The 20303-nt window shown below is 58.3% G+C and overlaps 1 protein-coding gene across 2 annotated transcripts in view; it reads left to right on the top strand.

Annotated features, from left to right (window-relative positions):
• Positions 721 to 20303, top strand: part of NOL4L (nucleolar protein 4 like) — a 132348-nt gene continuing 112765 nt past the window's right edge. For both annotated transcript variants that reach the window (XM_018057704.1, XM_018057705.1), the window contains exon 1: positions 721 to 1217. In XM_018057704.1, the coding sequence (XP_017913193.1) occupies positions 897 to 1217 (321 nt within the window). In that variant the 5' untranslated portion in view covers positions 721 to 896. The remainder of the gene's footprint in view (positions 1218 to 20303) is intronic.

Here is a 20303-nt window from a genome sequence, read left to right as displayed (position 1 = left end):
GCTCGTACCGGAGAGGTCAGGCCAGTTGCTGGGAGAAGGGGTAGGGGCCCTGCCCGGTCCCACCCGCGCCGGGCTAAAATCGGGCGGGGCCGACCGGAGAGGCAGGGACGCCGGTGGCCGGGCGGGGTCTGCGCCCTTCTCCCTGCCCAGCGGAGCGCGGCCTGCGAGGCTCGGGGCCAGGCCCGACAGGAGGGAACTCGGTCCCTGGGCTGGGCACTGTGCGCCTGCGGCTCCTGCCCTCCCGGCGGCTGCGGGCGCGCCGGCCCCCGCGCCCCCAGGGGCCCGGCCGGGCGGGGGCTGGGCCCCGCGGGCGGGCGGGCGGGCGCGCGGGGGGTGGGGGGCGGCGGCGAAGGCTGCGCCGCTCTAACAGGTGGGATCCCGCGGCGTGGTGGAGGCGGGCGCGGGAGGAAGAGGAGGAGGAAGAGCAGCGGCAGCGGGAGCCCGAGCAGGAGCAGGATGAGCCGCGCGAGCTGACAGCCGCCGCCGCCGCCGCCCGCGCCCGAGCTCGGTCTCGCTCCCCGCGCCCGGGGCCGCTCCCCGCCTCCCGCCTCCCCCGGCCGCCCGCGGGGCGGCCCGCCCCCTCTGCACCTCCGGGCCCGGAGCTGCCTCCATCGCTCCTGCATCCCGGCCGGGGGGGAGGAGGAGGCGGAGCAGGAGGCGAGCCGGAGCCGCCGCCGCCAACGCCGCCGCCGCCGCCGCCCGAGCAGGACAGAGCGCGCCGCAGCCCCGCGCGTCCGGCCGCCGCCCGTGCCCATCAAGCCTCCGCGCCGGAGCCACACCGCGGGACAGCCGGGGCCGCGGCGCGCCCCGGCTCGGCTCGGCCCAGCCCAGCCCAGTCCCGGCACCGGGCGGCCCGGCGGCCGGCCCGCCCCGAGGGCGCCGGGCGCGGCGGGAGGATGCCGAAGCCGACGCTGCTGCTGCGCGGGGGCTGGGAGCGCGAGCGCAGCCCCGGGGACTCGGAGCTGGGCCGCCAGTTCCGGGACTGGTGCCTGCGCACCTACGGCGACTCGGCCAAAACCAAGACGGTGACACGCAGTAAATACCAGCGGATCGCCGAGGTCCTGCAGGGCGGCGGCGGGACCGGCGCGGGTAGCGGCCCGGCAGCCGGCGAGAAAGGCAAGTTCCAGTTCTGGGTGCGCTCCAAGGGCTTCCGCCTGGGCAGCGGCCGGGAACCCAAGATGGGCCAAGTGGTGTATGTGCCGGTCAAGACGGGCTCGGTGAGTGCGCGCGAGGCGGCCGCGGGCCGGTCCCGCCGCGGGGCTCGGGGCAGGCGGGCGGGGGCGGGGTGGGGGTGTGGATGTGTGTCCGAACGTGTATTCCCGAGGTGGTCCGCGGGTCTGGCCCGCCCGGGGCGCCCGCGTCCCTGCTCGCCCGCTCGCCCCAGCCCGCCCGGGGCAGCGCTCCGGGTTCGGGGCGTCCCTGCCCCCTCTGCGCTGCTGCCCGGGCTGTGGCCGTGCCGAGCGGGCTGTCCCGGGCTGCTCACCCCAGCATGTTCCGTCCTCCCGTCCCCTCCCCCCGCCAGCAGGCGGCTGCTCCGAAGCCCGAGCCTCCCCCCGCCCGCCCCGGGGCTGCCTGTCCCGGGCGCCCCGCGCTCCCGCCCCCGGGCCGGCTGGGTGGTGTGGGGTGTGTGTGTCTGTGTGTGTGTGTGTGTGGAGGGTGGTGCCGCGGGAGAGGGGGGCAGGGGAGCCACGGGACGGGGAGTCCGCTCGGCTTCCCAGCGCCAGGGGAGGGGGCCCGCCCGGGCACCGTCTCCCCGACCCCACCCGGGGCTGGCCCGGGGAGGGGCAGCCCGAGCCGCAGCCTGGCGCAGCAGCCGCCTCCCGCGGGTGGGTGGGGCGCCCCCTCCGCCCCCCGGGCCCCTAGCTCCCCCCCTCCCTGGGACGGGGGCGGCCTGACCTATCCCTCCCCTCCCCTCCCCCGTCCCCGCGGCCGGCCCGGGTCCGGGCGGGGTGGCGTGGGGGAGGGGGCGGGGAACCGCAGCCGCCGAGAGGGAGGAGGCGGGCGGCCGGGCGGGGGCGTCCCCTCCGGCCCGGGGCGCCCTGGAGAGGGCGTGCGGCGCGGGCCCCGCGGCTCCCCCGCCGGGACCTCATTGTTCTGCAGCGGGTGGGGGCTGGGGGGGGCCGGCTGCTGCCGGGGCGCTGCTGAGCTTTGAACTTTCCGTGGCGGAGACCCTCCATTAGTGCGTTCAGCCCCCGGCCCGGCCGGGCCAGGCCGGCCTCCCTCCCTGCCCCCCTAGCTCCCTCCCCGGCCTCGCCCGGCCCGAGCGAGCGAGCGGGGCGGCCCCGCGCCGGCCTCCCTCCCTCCCTCCCTCGCTCCCCCGCTCCCCGCTCCCCCCTCCGCGCTCCTCCCCCGTCCGGCCCGCCCGCCCCGCGCTCAGCCCCGTCCCCGGCCGGAGCGGGCTCTTCACACACAATTGATTCGGTCGTTACGAAAAGTGCACTTGTCCCCTCCCCCTCCCCCTCCGGCGGCCGCCCGGGCCGGGCCCGCGGGGTGAGGGGGCCGCGAGGGAGGGAGGCGGGGGCCGAGGAGCGGATCCAGAGGCGCCTCCCCGCCACCCGCCCCGCGCCCAGGGGACGGGGCTGCAGGCCGCGGGGAGTGGGGAGCCGCGAGCGCGGAGGGCGGGCGGCCCATCTGCGAGGAGCGCTGATAACCGCGCCGCCGCCACTGCGGCCGCCGGCCGCCCATCTGCGCCCGCTGCCGCCTCCGGCCGGACCCGAGCCGGGGGGCCGGGCCGAGGGGGGCGCGCCGGGGCCGGATTCCCGGAGGGGGAGGCTAGGTCAGGGTCCCACCCCGCCAGAGTCGGGACCTCCCCGCCTAAATCAGTGCTCTCTGCCAAACCCCGGGAGTCTGGGTCATTGTCTCCTCCCCGATCGGGTCAGGGAGCCCAAACTGATGCCCACTTGTCCATACCAGGGAGTAGGGGTCCTTGCCTCTCCCCTGCCTAGGTCAGCTCTCCTCTCTGCCAGTTGCGTACCCCGCCTCGGTTCTCCTCCATCTTGGGCTAGTGTCCCCAGCCTAAGTGTGGTTTTTTCGAGGTCAGTGACCCACCAGATGGTTGGCTGGGTCTGCGCTCCCTACTCTGGGTCATTGCCCTGAGCCATCCAGGCTTCCCAGGTCAGTTGGTGCCCCTCACCCTCACCCCATCCCTGTTTTCCCTCCCCAGGGAGCTGGGCGTCTTGGCCCGACCTCCTTCTGTCTAAGGCAGGAGCCCCCACTCCACGCACTCCTGGAGTTTGGGAGCAGGTGGCCCTCAGGCCTGGCAGCTAGCTCACTGGTTCTCTGAGCTGGTCGACCTCTCCCCTAGGGAATGAGCATACTGAAGCCGTCAGTCCCGCTGCCCCTATAGCCCCACAGCTGTCAAGGGGGAGCAAGTGGGACACACACCTACCCAGGCCACATTCAGAAACTGGGTGCTCCGCCTGGACCCCAGGTCCTGCCAGCCTTCGGATCCTTGGCAAGGCCTACCCTGACCTGCCTTGCCTGGCAGCAGGAGCCTGGAAAGACTCCCCCCGGACTCCCAGACCAATAATAAGCCCTCCCGAGGGACCACCTGCCTGGGAGGCAGAGAAAGGGAACCCAGGCCTCCCTGCCCAGGCTACCAGGGGGACGACAAACACAACAGACGTGCCCTCAAGCTACCCACACCCACCTGCCTGGCCCACGGGTCCCCAGAGAGCCTGTTAGTTACCTGCCACTCACCCAACCATCCGGAGCCAGCCACAGGAGATGCCCTTAGTCCTGCCACCCCCAGCTCCAAGCACCTTCCTGGGGCTCAGTTATTATTTTTACAGTTCCATTTTCCTTTTCATTGATCTAAGAGGGACAAGTCCTGCTGGGAATTCTGGGGCGGCCATGGCCTCTTCCTGGGAGGAACTGAATGGGCCCATCTTTGAAAGGTGCAGAGGACATCCCCTACCTTCACTGGCTTACACACACCACACACACATATACACACATGCCCACACATGACACACACCGAGTTAAAGTTATCATTGCTTCTGATGTCAGTTGGAAGAGATCCTGTCATTTGTCCTGGGTGGGTTTTTGTGAAGGTCATTGGGCCACAAACCTTTGTGTGAGACGTTTGTTTAGCATCCACAGGCCTTGTGGGGGCCCTGGGGCATTGGAGCGGGTTGGACTCTGAGCCTGCTCCCTGGGTACCCAGCTGGTGGGGGAGGTGGGGATAGCCCAGGATCTGGTCAAGAAGCCCACAGAAGCTCCAGGGGAGGGCCGGCAGGCAGGCAGAACAATTTTAGCAAAGAGAGGGTGTGGGAGTTGTGTCACTCAGCCGTGGAACAAGGGTCCCCTGCGCTCCTGTGTGGGCTTGGATCCCCAGGGTGGCCGTGGTGTTTCATCTCGCGTCCTTGTTGCTCTCTGGCCGTACCCCGCGGGGGGCCCCCTTTCCTCTTCTTACAGCCATATGTGGTGCTGCGGTCAGGGCCCTTCCTAGTCCTGGCCGTGGAGGGTCGATGATCTGACACCGCTTGTCCCGTCCCATCTGGCCCTGAGCTTTTCTGGGTGTGTGTGACAAAGGCTTAATCTGTCCGGACGGGCCCAGGGTGGAGAGGCGGGTGCAGGGAATTACACTCGGCCGGGGCCTCTTGCAGCTGGGGCCCGCTTGCAGGGTGGGGTGGGGTGGGGCCGGGCGGGGGTCGAGCAGAAGCCTGGGCGTGGAGGGTGGGGGGAGAGACAGACAAGTTGGACTTCAGTTTGCAGGTTGTCACAGGAAATAGAAGTGGAGGCGGAGGCTGAAGGCTGAGGGGAGGAGGGCGGAGTTCTCCACTGGGCAGCAGCACGGGGCGCTCCTGGGGACAAGATTTTTCTGTGACAAGAGCCAGCCGGGCCTCCTGACTGGGCAAAGCCTGGTTTGGATTTATGATTTCTTGCGTTTGGGCTGCTCTGGTCTCAGTGGGCTGCCAAGAGAGGGAAGCAAGCCCCTTGGAGCCGAGACCCCCGACTCCTCTCCAGCCTCAGCCTCAGAGTGAACCAACCCTTTTCCTCTGGTCTCTCGGAATGGGGCTGTTCCGGGGGCCTGCGAAGCCCACAGGTTATGTCTGGGGCGGGGCCCCAGGCCGTCTGTCAGCTCCCAGGACTGGAGAACCCCCAGGTTCCTTACAGATAGAAGTTCTCTGCCCAGCTCTACCATCTTCCGGATGGGAAAACTGATACCCCGAACGAGGCAGTCTCCGTTGGTGGGGAGCCTGGAAGGCAGATCTCTGCATTGCCCTGAGGCTTCTCTGGGGGTCCATCACATGCCAGGGATCCCCCCATTAGAGCCCCCTCCCCCGAGGGAAACACCAGATTGCCAAACTCCACTCTCAGCACCCAGCTTCTGCGAGCCAGACCCCAGGTGTTCCGCGGGCCAAATTGACTAATAGTGGTCTTTTCCCAGTTTGCAGACAACGTTCATTTAGTGGAGAGCGTTTTCACAGTCTTCAGCCTTTCTCCCCAGAGCTTTCGTGTAAACCTTTGGCACCTGCGGCCACTGGTCTAGGCGGGAAATGGCCTCTGACTTAGCACAGCTTATCGTAGGCTGTGACCTTCTGTTGAACACCTCGGTATTTCCTACTTTTCTCTTAAGTGTCACCACAGTGACCCTTTCTGAGTCACCTACTGTGTGCCTGTCCCTGTGTTAGGCTCTCACAGCGGCCCAGAGGTAGATGCTGCTGCCACTGCCATCCCTCAGATGAGTAAACTGAGGTTTAGGGAGGTTCAGAACTTCCCTAAGGCCACACCACCGGCAGGGGAGGCAGAGTTTGGGTATCGCCGGTACACCCCTCCACTCTGAACCTCCGTGAGATGTCTTACAGCCTGATGTGCTTTGAAAACATAGGACTTTTCGTGACAAGCTTTCAGTCCGTTACACCTTAGTCTGAATTAGTGTAGAAGACTCTCATCAAGATGTCTGTAATAACAAGGCTGGCACTTCAGGCAGGGCTGGCTCGGTGTCTGCTGTCTGGGACTTTCCCTGGGGCACGACAGGATGGGTATAGGGTGAGGAGAAGAGGGGGAAGGCCTCTGTTGTCCTGGGTCCTGGGGGACTTTCAGGGAGAAGGTTGACAATGACACGGGCCCTATTTGGATTTCTCATGAATGGCAGAGTGGGCTATTTCGTTTATGAAGCCACGGTGATTCGGGCGAACGTGGTCTTGGGATCTCTGGGGGAGGGGCTTCAGTTTGGAGCCTGTTGGACCAGGCTCTGCCCTCCCTTGCCCTCTCTTCTGGATCCTGGGTCACCTTCTGCTGGTGGGGGATGGGGCAGCACACCCCCACTCATGTCCTTGGGTGAGGCCTGGCATGAGCATCCTCTCTTTCATGGTCCCTACAGGCTGCCTTCCCGTCTCTGAGTGCCTGGGAATCAGGAGGCCCAACTGGGACCCCAGAAATACTGCTGGGGAGGACTGGGATGTGAGGGGGGAGCTGTGGCTGGGGCTGCCGAGGGACAAAGGTCAAGGGTCCAACCAAGCCTCAGGTAAACCTGGGCTTCTCCAAGCCAGCTCTTACCTGGGAGGTTGTGGACAGATTGAATACGGTGAGCACGCGTGAGCACTCCTGGGCTAGAGCATGTATGTGCGTGTGGGTATGTGTGCAGGAGTGTGGCTGTGTGGATGTGAGTGTGCGTGTGCCTGTCCTGTGCAGGCTGGGGATGCTTGTGTGCCTGGGGCAGTGTGTGTGTGTGTGTGTGTGCACACGCGCGTGCGTACAGGTGGAGGAAAGACTGCATGTGAGTGTGTGTGACTATGAGTGTCTGAGTCGGCAGATGTGCAAGCACCTGGGGTGTGGGCATTGGCAGACCACAAGTGTGACTGTGTGTGCATGCCACATGTTCAGGATCCTACTGAAAAACACCCTGTCCTTTGGCAGTGTGGAGCTGCCGGGGCGTCTTCATTATAACCAAGTCAGCCGGCGCTGCGTTCCTGGCCCCTGCTGCCCCCGGAGTGTCAGCAGTTGCTGAAGCCAAGTGTGAGGGATGGAGTGGACACAAGGGGTGGGGCCATGTCCCGGTCCCCATGACAGTGGCCAGAGCACTTCCTTGATTCCAGCGTCCTTCCTCCTCCTCTTCTTCCCCCACCTCCTGCCCCACAAGGGCAACAGGGAAAGCTTGTGACCTTGGCCATGGTGGCACTTCCGGCACCCAAAGCCAAGCACCATGGGGGCAGGGTGGGAGAGAGAGGGTTCCGAACTTCAAGGGAGGGGGGCAGGACTGGTGGGAACCTAAAGCACCCACTTCCTTGGCATGTGATCTCAGGCAAATAGCCTGCTTGCCCTCTTTAAGACTCAGTTTACTTATCTGGAAAATGGGTTCCAAAGTCCCGCTTCCAGGAGACTTGGAAAACTGGAAATGGCTCTGTTTGTCATTTCAGGAGGTCACTCTGCTAACCTCAGTCAAAGCCAGGCCTGGGCCCTGGGTACCAAAGCCAGGGAGGGAGCTGAAGGAAGCTGGGAGAGAGCCCACCCAGGTGGGTGGCTTGTTAGAACAAGGGCTCCTGAGTCCACTTTCTGCCCCTGGCCCACCTTGACATAGAGGGGAAGTGAAGGGCTTCCGGTGTCAAGCCACAGGGTCCTGGATTCAAATCCTAGCTCTGCCCTTCCACCAATTTGGCCTTAGTTTTCTCATCTGTAAAATGGAGCTGATAATCCTATCTTCCTCATAGGACTGTTACAAAGATGAATGCATTAATGTATACAGAGCTTAAAGAATATAGCAAGTCTTAGGAAATGTCAGCTGCTGTGTGATCTCCCTGAGCCTCAGTTTCCTCATCTGAAATATGGGAATGGTAATAAAATGTCACGGATATTGAACTAGATCGTGGAAATAACACACCCAGCCACATTCCTGGCATGTAGTTGGTGGGAAGCAGCTATTGGTTCCCTGGAGATTGTGTCTGGGTTATTTCTGTGTCTCCAGTGCCACTGGGGCCTGGTTAATGTTGTATTGAATTGCACAAAACACCAGCAATAGAGGGGTGGGATGGGGAGGGAGATGGGAGGGAGGTTCAAAAGGGAGGGGATATATGTATACCTATGGCTGATTCATGTTGAGGTTTGACAGAAAAACAACAAAATTCTGTAAAGCAATTATCCTTCAATTAAAAATAAATGAATTTTTAAAAGTCAGCAAGGTCTTGGCAAGGGCCATAGGTGTGCCATGAGCCCCTAGGGCTGGGGATTTGAAGGCTTAGGGTCCTTCTCTGCCCTGACTGGCTCCTGCCCTGCTCTGAGCCTTGGTTTCCCTAGTTGTTGCACAGGGAAGCCTCCTGTGGTCCCTCCTGCGTTTGAGTTCCTTCCTGGTGCTGCTGCTGCTGCTGCTGGGGGTGTCTAATCCCAGAGCTCACTTAGAGGTGCTAGAGAGGAGAGAGTGGGGGCTTTGCCCAGGCCTGGAGGAGCCTGCCAGGTAGAAAGGTAGAAGGATGTGCCTCCCAGAGCCTTCTCGCTAACCGCCCCCAGCCACACACTCCCCCGAGCCCTGCCTTAGTCCTTGGCTAGGAGCTTGAGCTCTGGGCTCTTACAGAGAAAACGGTGAGGCTGGTGTCGTGACTGTCCCCGTGGGGCAGTGGTCTGAGCACCTCTCTCGTGTTCTCAAGCCCCTGCCATGTGCTAGACACTCTATTTCATCTCCCCTGGATTCCATGAAGTGGACGAGACCTTGGCATCAGAGAGGCCCAGGAGCCTCCCTGAACCCTGCAGTGAGAAAGTGGCAGGGCCTGGGTTCTGTGGCTGTCTGACCCTCTCAGACCACAGGTGCCCTGGCTTTCCCCACCTCCTCACCCCAGGCTCACCATGGTCCCCATCTGAGGACACCCTGCAAAAGCTGCCCAGAGCTTGAGGCTGCCTTCCTCCCTGTCTGGACCCTGGGAGACAGATGCCGCCCTGCCTTGTCACCCACACCTTCACCCTCTCACCTTTGGGTAGGGTGCCCTCAGATGAGGGGTCACTGTAGGGAGGGGAGAGCCAGGGCACCCGTGGGCTCAGAGGGTCAGACAGCTCTCCCCTGGCCCGTCCTGGGCAGGCTGCCGGGGGCGGAGAGAGAACAATTGTCCTGTCCCCACAAGGTCAATGACTCCGTCAGCATCCAGACTCCGACTGGACTCAGGGCTCCTGAGCTGCTGGGAAGACTAAGGCGGAGGCGGGGAGCTCCAGTTCCCACAGAGAACCAGGCTGAGTGTGAGCCCATCGGGTTCCAAAGCAGGGGATCATTCATTCATTCACTCACTCATTCATTCACTCACTCAATCACTCGTTTGCTCCTTCCACCGCCCTCCCCATCACAGGGGCTCCACCCTTCCCAGGCTCAGGGCACACCCAGGCGTCATTTTTGACTCTTTTCTCTTACCACCCCTCCCTCCCCATCCAAACTGCACATTCTGTTGGTTCTACCTTCAAAATACATCTCAAGTTTTACCCTCTCACCACCTCCACGGCTTCCAGCTTCGTCCAAGCCTGGCAATGCATCAGCCTTCCCACTGGGCTCCGTGAGTCCTCTTCAGCCCCCCTTGTATTCCCTCTGGCTCACACAGCCAGCAAAATCAGTAAAAGCAAAATGCAAATCAGATGCTCTCCCTCCCCTGCTCTGAACCCTGTAAGATTCCCATCTTACTCAAAGCAAAAGCCAAAGTCTTTTCTGAAGCCTACGTGATCTGGCCCCGCTGCCCCACCCTTGCTCATTCACTGTCAGCCACACTGACCTCCTTGCGATTCTAAAAACCACCAGCTGCAAACCTGCCCCAGGGCCCTTGCACTGGCTGTTTCCCCAGCCTGGAACACTCTTCCCCTAGATCTCTGCATGGCTGCTCCCCCTCCTCTTTCAGATCTTTGCTCAAACGTCACCTCCTCAGAAAAGCCCTCCCTGATCACCCAGCCAGGGCCACCTTAGGTTCCTTGGACTCTCTTTCTACTTCGTTTTTCTCTCTAGCCCTTACTACCCTCTGACATTGCATATATTACGAGTTTACATGTTGAATATCTTTCTTCCCATAAGGCTATGAGCTCTGACCAGTCAGCTTGGTTCACTGCCATATCCCCAGGGCCCCTGCCACTAAGGGGCTTCCCCACTGTGGGGGCAGCAGGTGCCTTAGAGGGGGCATCTGAGAACCACCCAGGCCTTCTGCACTCAGGGCCTCAGGAGCCCCAAGGCTTAGACCATTCGCCTTCTTGTGGGCATCCAAGGAGTCCTGGGGGAGGCGGCATTTAAGCTGGACCTTGAGGGGCAAACTAAATTATTCAGCAAGAACAGAACATGGGAAGGCTCCCTCCAGGGGGTAAGAACAGGAGCAAGGGCTGGAGTGGGACAGGTTTTGGGAGGTCAGCGCAGATTGGGTGTGAGGACCAGGGACACTCTCCCAGAGAAGCGTGGTGTTCTACAGAGCATTTCAGACGGGTGGAAGGAGGGCAGTGGAATGGTCAGATCCGCTGGAGAACCACTTGGGGATCCTGAGGGGGATTAGCTGGTGAAATCAATTGGGGTCACATGGAAGAGAAGGATCTGGAAAGCCACTCAGAGGAGCTAGTGTGTCACCATCAAGGAGACCTAGGGGTTTGCAGGATTTTCAAGCAGAGGGGAGATGAGGTCAGCTTCAGGTTTTAGAAGGAGCCTCAGGAAACTGTGGCAAGAGGGAGATGTGTTACAAAGAAGGTAAAACAGGAGGCTGGGATATAGTGAGACATGGAGAGAGAAGGCTGGCCTGGGGCGAAGAGGAGGGGCTGGTTCCCTTGGGACAAGAGGTTGAGTGTCTGGGACTGGGTGACATGGGGCTGTGGGGAGGGAAGCTTCATGGTCGATGGTCATGGTTGACACAATATTCTTGGGTAGAGAGAGAGGCGTTCAGGAAGCCAGGAATGTAGGCAGACCCACAGATCCAGGGTGATGACCCAGAGGCAGGGTCTAGTGGGCAGAACCCAAGAACTGTCCCCAAGGTTGGTAGCATATGGCAGTGGGAGGCTGCGGAGGAGACCTGGTGACTCAGGTCTCAGTGGGGACAGTTTGGGAGTAATCCTGTTCATGGGGCCCCTTCCCAGCTTGGAACCTTCCCCGCCCGGCTGGGACCCGAGGCCGGCTCCTGGGAGGCTGGTGCTTGGTGGATGACTCATCGTTTTCTCGGCATCCCCAGGCTCAGGAAATGTTCAAGGAGACACGCGGCCCTTCCTTTGGCAGGCCAGGCCCTCACTGGATGCTGGCTGGTCGAGAATAACACGCTCCGGCCTCCGGCCTTGTCTAAGAGCATCCCGAGGGCATGTCTCCATGAGCCCCAGGCTTCCACAATCTCACACATCCCCAGCTGTCTTAGGAAGCTGTCATGACCCCATTCTACAGGTCAGTGAACCAAGGCACAGCCTGTGCTGGGCACCCAGCTAAGTAACTGCCTGGTGGTGCTTCAGTTTCTTCATCTGAGAAGTGGGTCTGATGATTGTCCCTCCCCTATGGGTTGTTGGGAAAATGGAAGGAGGGAGTTACGAGAAATGCTTAGATAGTGGGATTGTCATTTGAATGAGGATGCGACAAGGGGTCCATCCAGGCAACAGGGGCTCTCCACTGGATGGAACTGCCCTCGGGAAGGCCAGAGGGTAAGGTGGCCAACAGACCTGCATTCAGGTCCCAGCTCTGCCACCAGCTCCTGGTTCAGGGCAGATGGCTTGCCTACTCTGATTCCTTCCCACTTAGGCATCAGTGGGTGATGACCCACACCCTGGGTGGTGCTGGGAAGATGGCATAACCCCAGGCCTGACAAACAGGCCAGTGAGTAGGGGCTGCAGCTCCTTCTCAGGGTCCCTTGGAGAACCACCCTCCTCCCCCAACTCCAGTGCAAAGATCTTCAAACCAGACAGCTGTTACCCTCCCAAGGGGAGGGGAGGCTGCTCAGAGAGTTCAGGCTGGGAAGCTCCCTGGGGTGCGGAGCCTCTTGGGGAGATCTAGGGGCTGGAATAGGAGCAGACTCAGGGGCAAAGGGTTTTGTGCTGGATGGGAGGCCCCTGCTGGTCAGCAGAGGAATGGAGAATGTGAAAGCAGAGGCTGGGTCCAGGCTCTGCCATACACTGCTGTGCAGGTTGGGCAGATCCCTTACCCTCTGTGAGCCTCAGTTTCCTCATCTGTAAAATGGGATGATGATAGCTGTGGCTTCACTTATATCCTTCTACACCGTGTTCTATACTATGTGTATACACTACATATACTGCATACTATATTCTATAATCTAGAAGCATCTGTACCAGGGGGTGGCCATAATCAAGCCCTCAATAAAAGGGAGCTATAATTAGGATTATGATTGTGAGCCAATCAATAACCCTCCAATCCGTGACAAGGCCACTCAAGCCGTGCTGCTGAGCTGGGCTTGGAAGCTCAGGCTGGCCCCAGGTTTGCACTCACTAGCCAGATGACCTTGAAACAAGTCATTCTCTGAACCTCAGTTTCCTTCTCTCTGAGACTGACCCGTCTCACAGGGTCGCTGTGGGGAGGCGAAGAGAGACTCCATGTCAAGTCCTCAGCACAGGAAATGGGAGCGTTTTCGTGCTTGCATCTGTGGCATGGCCAGGGGCTGGTGGAGTAGGGATTGGAGTCTGGGGTAGGGCCAGTGGCTGCTGGAAGCAGAGAGGAACAGAAGAGGCAGAGGACAGAGGCAGAAAGGAGTGTGTGTAGGGAAACCAGACGGGAGGACTTCTAGGACGAGGGTTGGTCATCTGGGTTTGCCCTTGAGGGCTGGGGAACCCCCACCCCAGATCTGATGAGAGGGCAGAGGGAAAGCACTAGCCACAGCAGGTGGGAAGGAGAGGCCAGAAGTCTTGCTGGTTCAGTCAGCAGCTGGCTGTCAGGAAAGGTGGGTTAGAGGAGCAGTGGGCTTCCCTGAGTCCAGGTATGGTACTAAGAGTGCGCATGCTCCCCAGGGTAGAGAGCCCTGGGTTCAGATCCTGCCTCACCAACCAGCTGTGCAAACTTGGATGCATCTCAACTTCTCCGAGCCTCTATTTCCACATCTGTAAAATGGGGATAGTGATATCAACCACCTTTTAGGGTTGTTACAGGGATCACTTGAGATGCATAAAGTACTCAGTGCCTGCTGCTGAGCAGAGACAATGACAGTCAAGGCACAGCTAGTGCTTGTTTTGAAATACCAGGCACTCTGCTGAATAGGTTATACCCTGGCCTCTTGTGTGCTTGTTGGAACAGGGCTACTGTTAGGATCCCCATCTTCCTGATGCAGCTGTTGAAGCTCAGAGAGGTTGAGTCACATGCCTGAGGCCACACAGCTAGTGAAAGGCAGAGCAGGGGCTTGAGCCCACACAGTGCAGAAGTGTCATGGCCTCCGCTCCCTGAATCACCCATCCTGCTGACAGCAAAGCTCAGAGCCTAGGGTCCCCTTTGGTATTACCTGGGCTTGGATGATGGCTCTTCTCAGGTTGGGAGGCAGGGGGTGAGTCTGTCTGACAGAGTGCACCTGACTCTGGAACACACTCCCTGGGCGCAAATGGGTTCTGGTCAGCTTGACCCTCAGGGAACACTGAAGGATGCTGTGATTCGGGGAGGGCCGGGTTGCAGCATGGAGCCCCACAACCAGCCAGCCAGCAAGCGTGCTTCATCCAATTCAGTTCGGGGAGCCTTGTGCCCACCAGCATGAGACAAGGCATGGCTTGACCACCAGGTCACAGGCAGCTGCCAGTGGGCCCCAGAGGATATGGGTGGCCAGTGCGTGGTCTGGGCAGCACCCACGGAGGAGAGAGAGGAACTTGGGAGGGCTCTTAGAGGAGGTGTGAGTCATGAAATAGAAGAGGAAGGGACAGGGCCTCCCAGGACAAGGAAGGGGTGATATGGATGGAGGAGCACAAGAGATTCTTATTTTCAAGGTGATGCAGACACTTGACAACGCAACCACAGCAACCAAACAGCAGCCCCCTAAGAGGGTGAGAAGTGCCCAGCACACCCCCTCCAGCTCGTTCCCCTGCCCAGAGGAGGCCAGTCCCTTAGGTATCCTTCCTGATACGCTTGGCTCTGGAGCTGGGCTGCCTGGGTTTGAATCCCGGACCTGCTTTATACTTGCTGTGTGATTTGGGCAACTTACTCCACCTCTCTGTGCTTCTGTGTCTATGTCTAAAAAGCAGAGGATAGTAACAGGACCTGCTTCTCTGGACTGTTACGAGGACCAGGGTTCCTAAAGCCTAGCAGAGGGTAGGGCTGGTGGCTGAGTGCCCCAGGAGCACTGGCTGTTGCTGCTGCCGTTGCCGTTGCTGTTGCTGTTGCTGCCATGATGATTGTTGTACCTGTGCAGCTATGCACACTGGGTGTGCAGTTTAAGTGCCCAGCTCTCCCAGCAGGTCCTGAAGCTCAGTTTTCATTGCTTCTGCCCACTGAGGAAGAAGCAGAGGTGAGAGGTCCACCCAGAGGTCATCCTGGTGTATCTGCATCTTGAGACAGGCCTGTGATGGAGAGGGGCCTAACATCATTGGCTGGGCCATCCACTCATTGGTTGGGCTTCCCTGGTGGCTCAGATGGTAAAGAATCTGCCCACAATGCAGGAGACCTGAGTTCGATCTCTGGGTTGGGAAGATCCCCTGGAGAAGGGAATGGCAACCCACTTCAGTATTCTTGTCTGGAGAATCCCATGGACAGAGGAGCCTGGCGGGCTATAGTCCATGAGATGTTGCAAAGAGTCGGACATGACTGAGCAACTAATACTACTTACTTCCTACACATTCAGCGCTTGTGGTATGGGGACTCCATCTCCTGCCCCTGTGATGGGGACATGAGGTGGGATGGGCACAGTAAGGATGAAGGGGCTGTGCAGAGAGCCCTTGGCCAGGCCCCAGAAGATGAGGTTTCTGCCACAGTTCACCCCTAAGCTTCTTGAAAGAGTTCCCGGCTCTAGACCTTGGTTTCCTTATCAGGAAGGTGGTACCAGGCTGCAGTGAGGAGCCGCAATGCCTCAGATGTGATGGAGTCTTGAGCTGTTTATTAGGACCCCAGCTTCAGGTTTCTGCCCCCAGGGGATTTACAAGTGCGTTGATGGTGTTATTGATAAGATCCTAGTTTGGAAGGTATAAAAGTGCTGCTTAGAAGCTGAGTGACCTTGGGGAAATTTAAGAGGAAGGGGATTGATTAACTCTCTCAGTTTCCTCCTCTGTAAAATGGGCATAGAAATAGAACCTGCTCTGTGGGGTTGTTGGACGCAGGTAAGAAAGAGAGCCAGGGGTCTGACTCAGAGTAAGGCTCTGTGATTGGCAGCAGCTGCAATTATTTTAAGGAATTGAAATGAATGAACTGGAGAAACCACCAGCAAACAATACAGGGCTGCAGGCAATCCATTCATTCCCGATTCATTCAGCAAATTTTGATTGGCACCTGCTGTGTACCAGTTCCTGTTCATTCATTCCACCAAGACTTACTGAGCACCTACTATGTGTCAGGAGTAGGACAGACTTGATCTCTGCCCTCCTAGATCTGAGAGTTCCAGGCACCTCCACTAGCTGGTGGTCAGGGGGCTCCTAGGGCCTGATGTGCCATCCAGTAGGTTGGCTCAGATGGCTGGGCCCTTGTCCCCACTGAGATGGCCTTGCTGAGCTCAAGGGGCCACTTCTGCCTGGTGTCCCCAAGCTAGCCCTGCTGGTCCCTCTGACTCCCCCTTCCCAGAAGTAAAACTCAGGAGGGAATGGGGGGTTGCAATGCAAGACCTTTCTCATCAGCCCCTCCCGCTCGGGTCTAATCACCTCCTCCCCAGCAACAGCACTCATTGTCCTACCTCTTTTCTCCTCTTCACACAGAGGCCAAAGTGTGGTGTTAAAATGTAAACCTGACCATGGTCATTGTCTGCTCAAACCCTTCTATGGGTCCCCATCACCATCTGAGCAAAAGCCACCAGGCCCACATGGCCCAGCTCTGCCCCTCTTTCCACCTTCCGGGCTTCTGCTCACTGCCCTTCATCTCCCCTAGCCTCTAGCCTGTCCCCCAGCCCTCACTGGGCCCTGCTGACACATCACCTCCTCAGGGAGGCCCTCCCTGACTGCCTTTTCAAAATGCCCTATATTCCCCATCACTCTCAAGCCCTGTACTTCACTCCCAAGCCCTTATCAACATCAGACTAATGCTGCATTCTGTGTGCTCCCCTGGACTCCCAGAGGACAGGGATATTTTCTGTCTTCCTCACTGCTGTGTTCCCAGCACCGGGTGCATTCATTCACTGATTCACTCAGCAAACTTTGATTGGCACCTGCTGTGTACCAGGTCCTGTTCATTCATTTCACAAAGATTTTCTGAGTCCCTACTATGTGCCTGGAGTGGAGAGTAGGATAGACTTGATCTCTGTCCACCCAGAGCTGTGAGCCCCAGAGACCCCCTGCATGGTATGCCCTCAGGAAGTATTTGTTAAATGATGTCTCTAGCCTTTCCATTCTCCTCTTCATGCCTCAGTTTCCTCCTCTGCAGAATGATGGACCAGAGCTGTTACGGCCTACCTGAGGGTTGGTGTGCAGGCCAGGGTCCCATCAAAGGCCACCTGACCTGCCCAACAAGCAGATTCCTCCAGTCTCAGAGCTGAGAGAGCCAGAAGAGGGTGATAGGGTCAGCAGGTGATCAGGGTGGGCTCTAAGCCCCACGTGGAGGTATCTGGACTCATCCTGGTCACATTGGGAAGCCCAGGCAGGACAGGGACACAACTGTGGGAAGATGGGAAGGGAAACAGGCCTGAAGGGAGGTCTGGGACTGAGGACCGTAATGGGCCCCAGAAAGCCGGATCTCAGACAGTGGGAGATGCTGAGTATCACAGAGCAGGGGAACTTGGGGAGGGAGGGTTTTAGGGAGCTGAGTCTGGTCCAGTATGTGCGCAAAACTGGAGTCTGAGACCCAGGGAAGCTCTGGGTTCTTGGGCACAGCAGCCTAACTGGGAGCAGAAGCTACAGAAATGAAGTGGAGGAAGCTGGGGAGGGGCTAGGAGAATGGATCTAACAATGTCTTCCTTGTATTAGGTGCTTTTTTCTTCATAAAAGCCTCTTCATCATTCATTCATCCATTCACTCATGTACTCATCAACAACTTGGAGAGAGCTTCCTGGGGTGCAGTGGTGAGCCTCACAGATGTGGCTCGTGCCCTGGCAGAGCTCAGGATGCATTGTGGGAAAGATGCCATGGGGCACGGTGATAGTAGTGGTGGTGGTGATGGTGATGGTGGTGGTGACAGCGATGGTGGTGGTAGCACGGTGGTGATGGCGGTGGCGGTGATGGTGATCATGGTAGTGATGAAGATGGTAATGATGATGGTGGTGGTGGTGGTGATCATGGTAGTGATGGTGGTCATGGTGGTCATGGTGATGGTCATGGTAGTGGTGATGGTGATGGTGGTCATGGTAATAGTGATGATGGTGATGGTGGTCATGGTAATAGTGATGATGGTAATGGTGATGGTGGTAATGGCAATGGTCATGGTAGTGGTGATGGTGATGGTGGTCATGGTGATGGTCATGGTAGTGGTGATGGTGATGGTGGTCATGGTAATAGTGATGATGGTGATGGTGGTCATGGTAATAGTGATGATGGTAATGGTGATGGTGGTAACGGCAATGGTCATGGTAGTGGTGATGGTGATGGTGGTAATGGTGATGATCATGGTAGTGGTGATGGTGGTGGTGATGATCATGGTAGTAGTGATGGTGGTAATGGTGATGGTCATGGTAGTGATGGTGGTGATGGTGGTGATCATGGTAGTGGTGGTGGTGATGGTGGTCATGGTGATGGTCATGGTAGTGGTGATGGTGGTGGTGGTCATGGTAATAGTGATGATGACAGTAATGATGATGGTGGTAGTAGTGGTGGTGATGGTGATGGTGATGATCATGGTAGTGATGGTGGTGATGGTGGTGATCATGGTGGTGGTGATGGTGGCGATGGTGATGATCATGGTAGTGATGGTGGTGATGGTGGTGATCATGGTAGTGGTGATGGTGATGGTGGTCATGGTGATGATCATGGTAGTGATGGTGGTGATGGTGATCATGGTAGTGGTGATGGTGATGGTGGTAGTGGTGACGGTGATGGTGGTAATGGTGATGATCATGGTAGTGGTGGTCATGGTGATGGTCATGGTAGTGGTGATGGTGATGGTGGTCATGGTGATGGTCATGGTAGTGGTGACGGTGATGGTGGTCATGGTGATGATCATGGTAGTGGTGACGGTGATGGTGGTCATGGTGATGATCATGGTAGTGATGATGGTGATGGTGATGGTGGTCATGGTGATGATCATGGTAATGGTGATGATCATGGTGGTGGTGACGGTGATGGTGGTCATGGTGATGATCATGGTAGTGGTGACGGTGATGGTGGTCATGGTGATGATCATGGTAGTGGTGACGGTGATGGTGGTCATGGTGATGATCATGGTAGTGGTGACGGTGATGGTGGTCATGGTGATGATCATGGTAGTGGTGATGGTGGTCATGGTGATGATCATGGTAGTGATGGTGGTGATGGTGGTGATCATGGTAATGGTGATGGTGGTCATGGTGATGATCATGGTAGTGATGGTGGTGATGGTGGTCATGGTGATGATCATGGTAGTGGTGATGGTAGTAATGGTATAGTTGATGATGATGGTAATGATGATGGTGGTAGTAGTGGTGGTGATGATCATGGTAGTGATGGTGGTCATGGTGGTCATGGTGATGATCGTGGTAGTAGTGGTGGTGATGGTCATGGTGGTGGTGATGGTGATGGTGGTCATGGTGATGATCATGGTAGTGATGGTGGTCATGGTGATGATCATGGTAGTAGTGGTGGTGATGGTCATGGTGGTGGTGATGGTGATGGTGGTAGTAGTGACGGTGATGGTGATGATGGTGCTAGTGGTGGTGGCAGTGATGGTGATGGTGGTGATGGTCATGGTAGTGGTGACGGTGATGGTGGTAGTGCTGATGGTGGTAACGGTGATGACAGTGGTGATGATAGTTAGAGTAATGGTGGTAATGACGGTAATGGTGATGATGCTGATGCTGAGGCTGGTGGTGTGTTGGCTCCCACGTTACTGAGTGCCCACTGAATGCCGGCCTGCTCTAAGTGCTTCCTCTGTGTTTGCACTCTGGGCTCCTGCAACCACCCTGCAAGGCACTGAGATCTTACGCAACTTGCCTGAGGCCCCCTGTGAGTCAAGGGGTGGCACCCGGATGTAAACCCAGGCAAGGCGGGCTGACCAGCAAACTGCTCCTAGCCATGGCCACCTGCCACTTCCAGCAGGCAGCTCCCCCTCATTATCATGACTGTCAGGCCCCTTCCTTGCCTTCTGGACCCAGCACCTAGCACAGCGCCCAGCGCCGGGGAGAATGCACGAGTCTGACTTGCCTGAACAGGGTTTGAGGTCAGGCTTTGCCCCAGCAAGCTTGAGCAAATGGCTCCTCTGCCCTCAGCACCTCATCTGTGAAAGAGGAGAACCATCCTCCAGGGAAGCCACCAGAAAGTCAAGGAAACACCACCCTCATGTAGCAATTGATGTTTCCAGGGAGAGAGCCCATTCCCTAATTAGGAGGCAACTGAGAAAGACTCAGCTCTGCCTGGGATGGAGAGGGGCACACAGGAACCAGGGGCTCCTGGGTGGATGGATGCACCGTGCACACCCCTGCTTGTTGCTTCCCCAGCACAGGCCCCAGGGAAGGGACTGTTCTTCTTGTACTCACTGCTGACTGCTGTGCCTCTGGGACCCAGGCTCCAGCCATCCTCACCCAGTTCTAGCAAACCTAAGTGATCCCATGCCAGTGAAAAGACAGGGTTGGGGCTGGGAGCAGAAGGCCTGGACACAGATGCTGCCTCTGCTCTTCCTGTGTGGACAGGGTTCCCCCACTGTCCCTCTCTGGACCTCAGTTTTATCCTTTTGTTCAAATACATACAGAGCAGGTGCTCTGTGCCAGGCTCTGGAGACACAAATGAAGACTTCTGCCCTCAGAGAGCTGACGTTTCTGGTGGAGACTGATACTATGTAGTAAACGAGGAAAGCTCCCAGCTTGTGACATGCTGGCAAAGCTGTGCAGAAAAACCAAGCAGAGCGAGGAGAATCCGAGGTGCTGGAGTGGGAGATATTGGAATTTTAACCAGAGTGTCACAGAGGGCCTCTCTGAGAAGGTGACATTTTATGCAAAACCCTGAAGGAGGTGCAGGAGCAAGTTATGAGGGTGTCTGATGGAAAAGAGTTCCAGGTAGAGGGAACAGTAAGTGCAAAGGCCCCGAGGCAGGAGTGTGCATGGAGGATTTGAGAAACAATGAGGAGACCAGTGTCCCCAGCACCCCGCCCCCACCCCCAGCCTGTATTTGGGAATCAAAACACACATTTTACCTCTCAAGAC

Source organism: Capra hircus, chromosome 13 (genome assembly GCF_001704415.2).
Source record: "Capra hircus breed San Clemente chromosome 13, ASM170441v1, whole genome shotgun sequence".
Taxonomy (NCBI): Eukaryota; Metazoa; Chordata; class Mammalia; order Artiodactyla; family Bovidae; genus Capra; species Capra hircus.
Note: the sequence above shows the minus strand (reverse complement) of the source record. Positions and strands in the feature narration are given on the sequence as shown.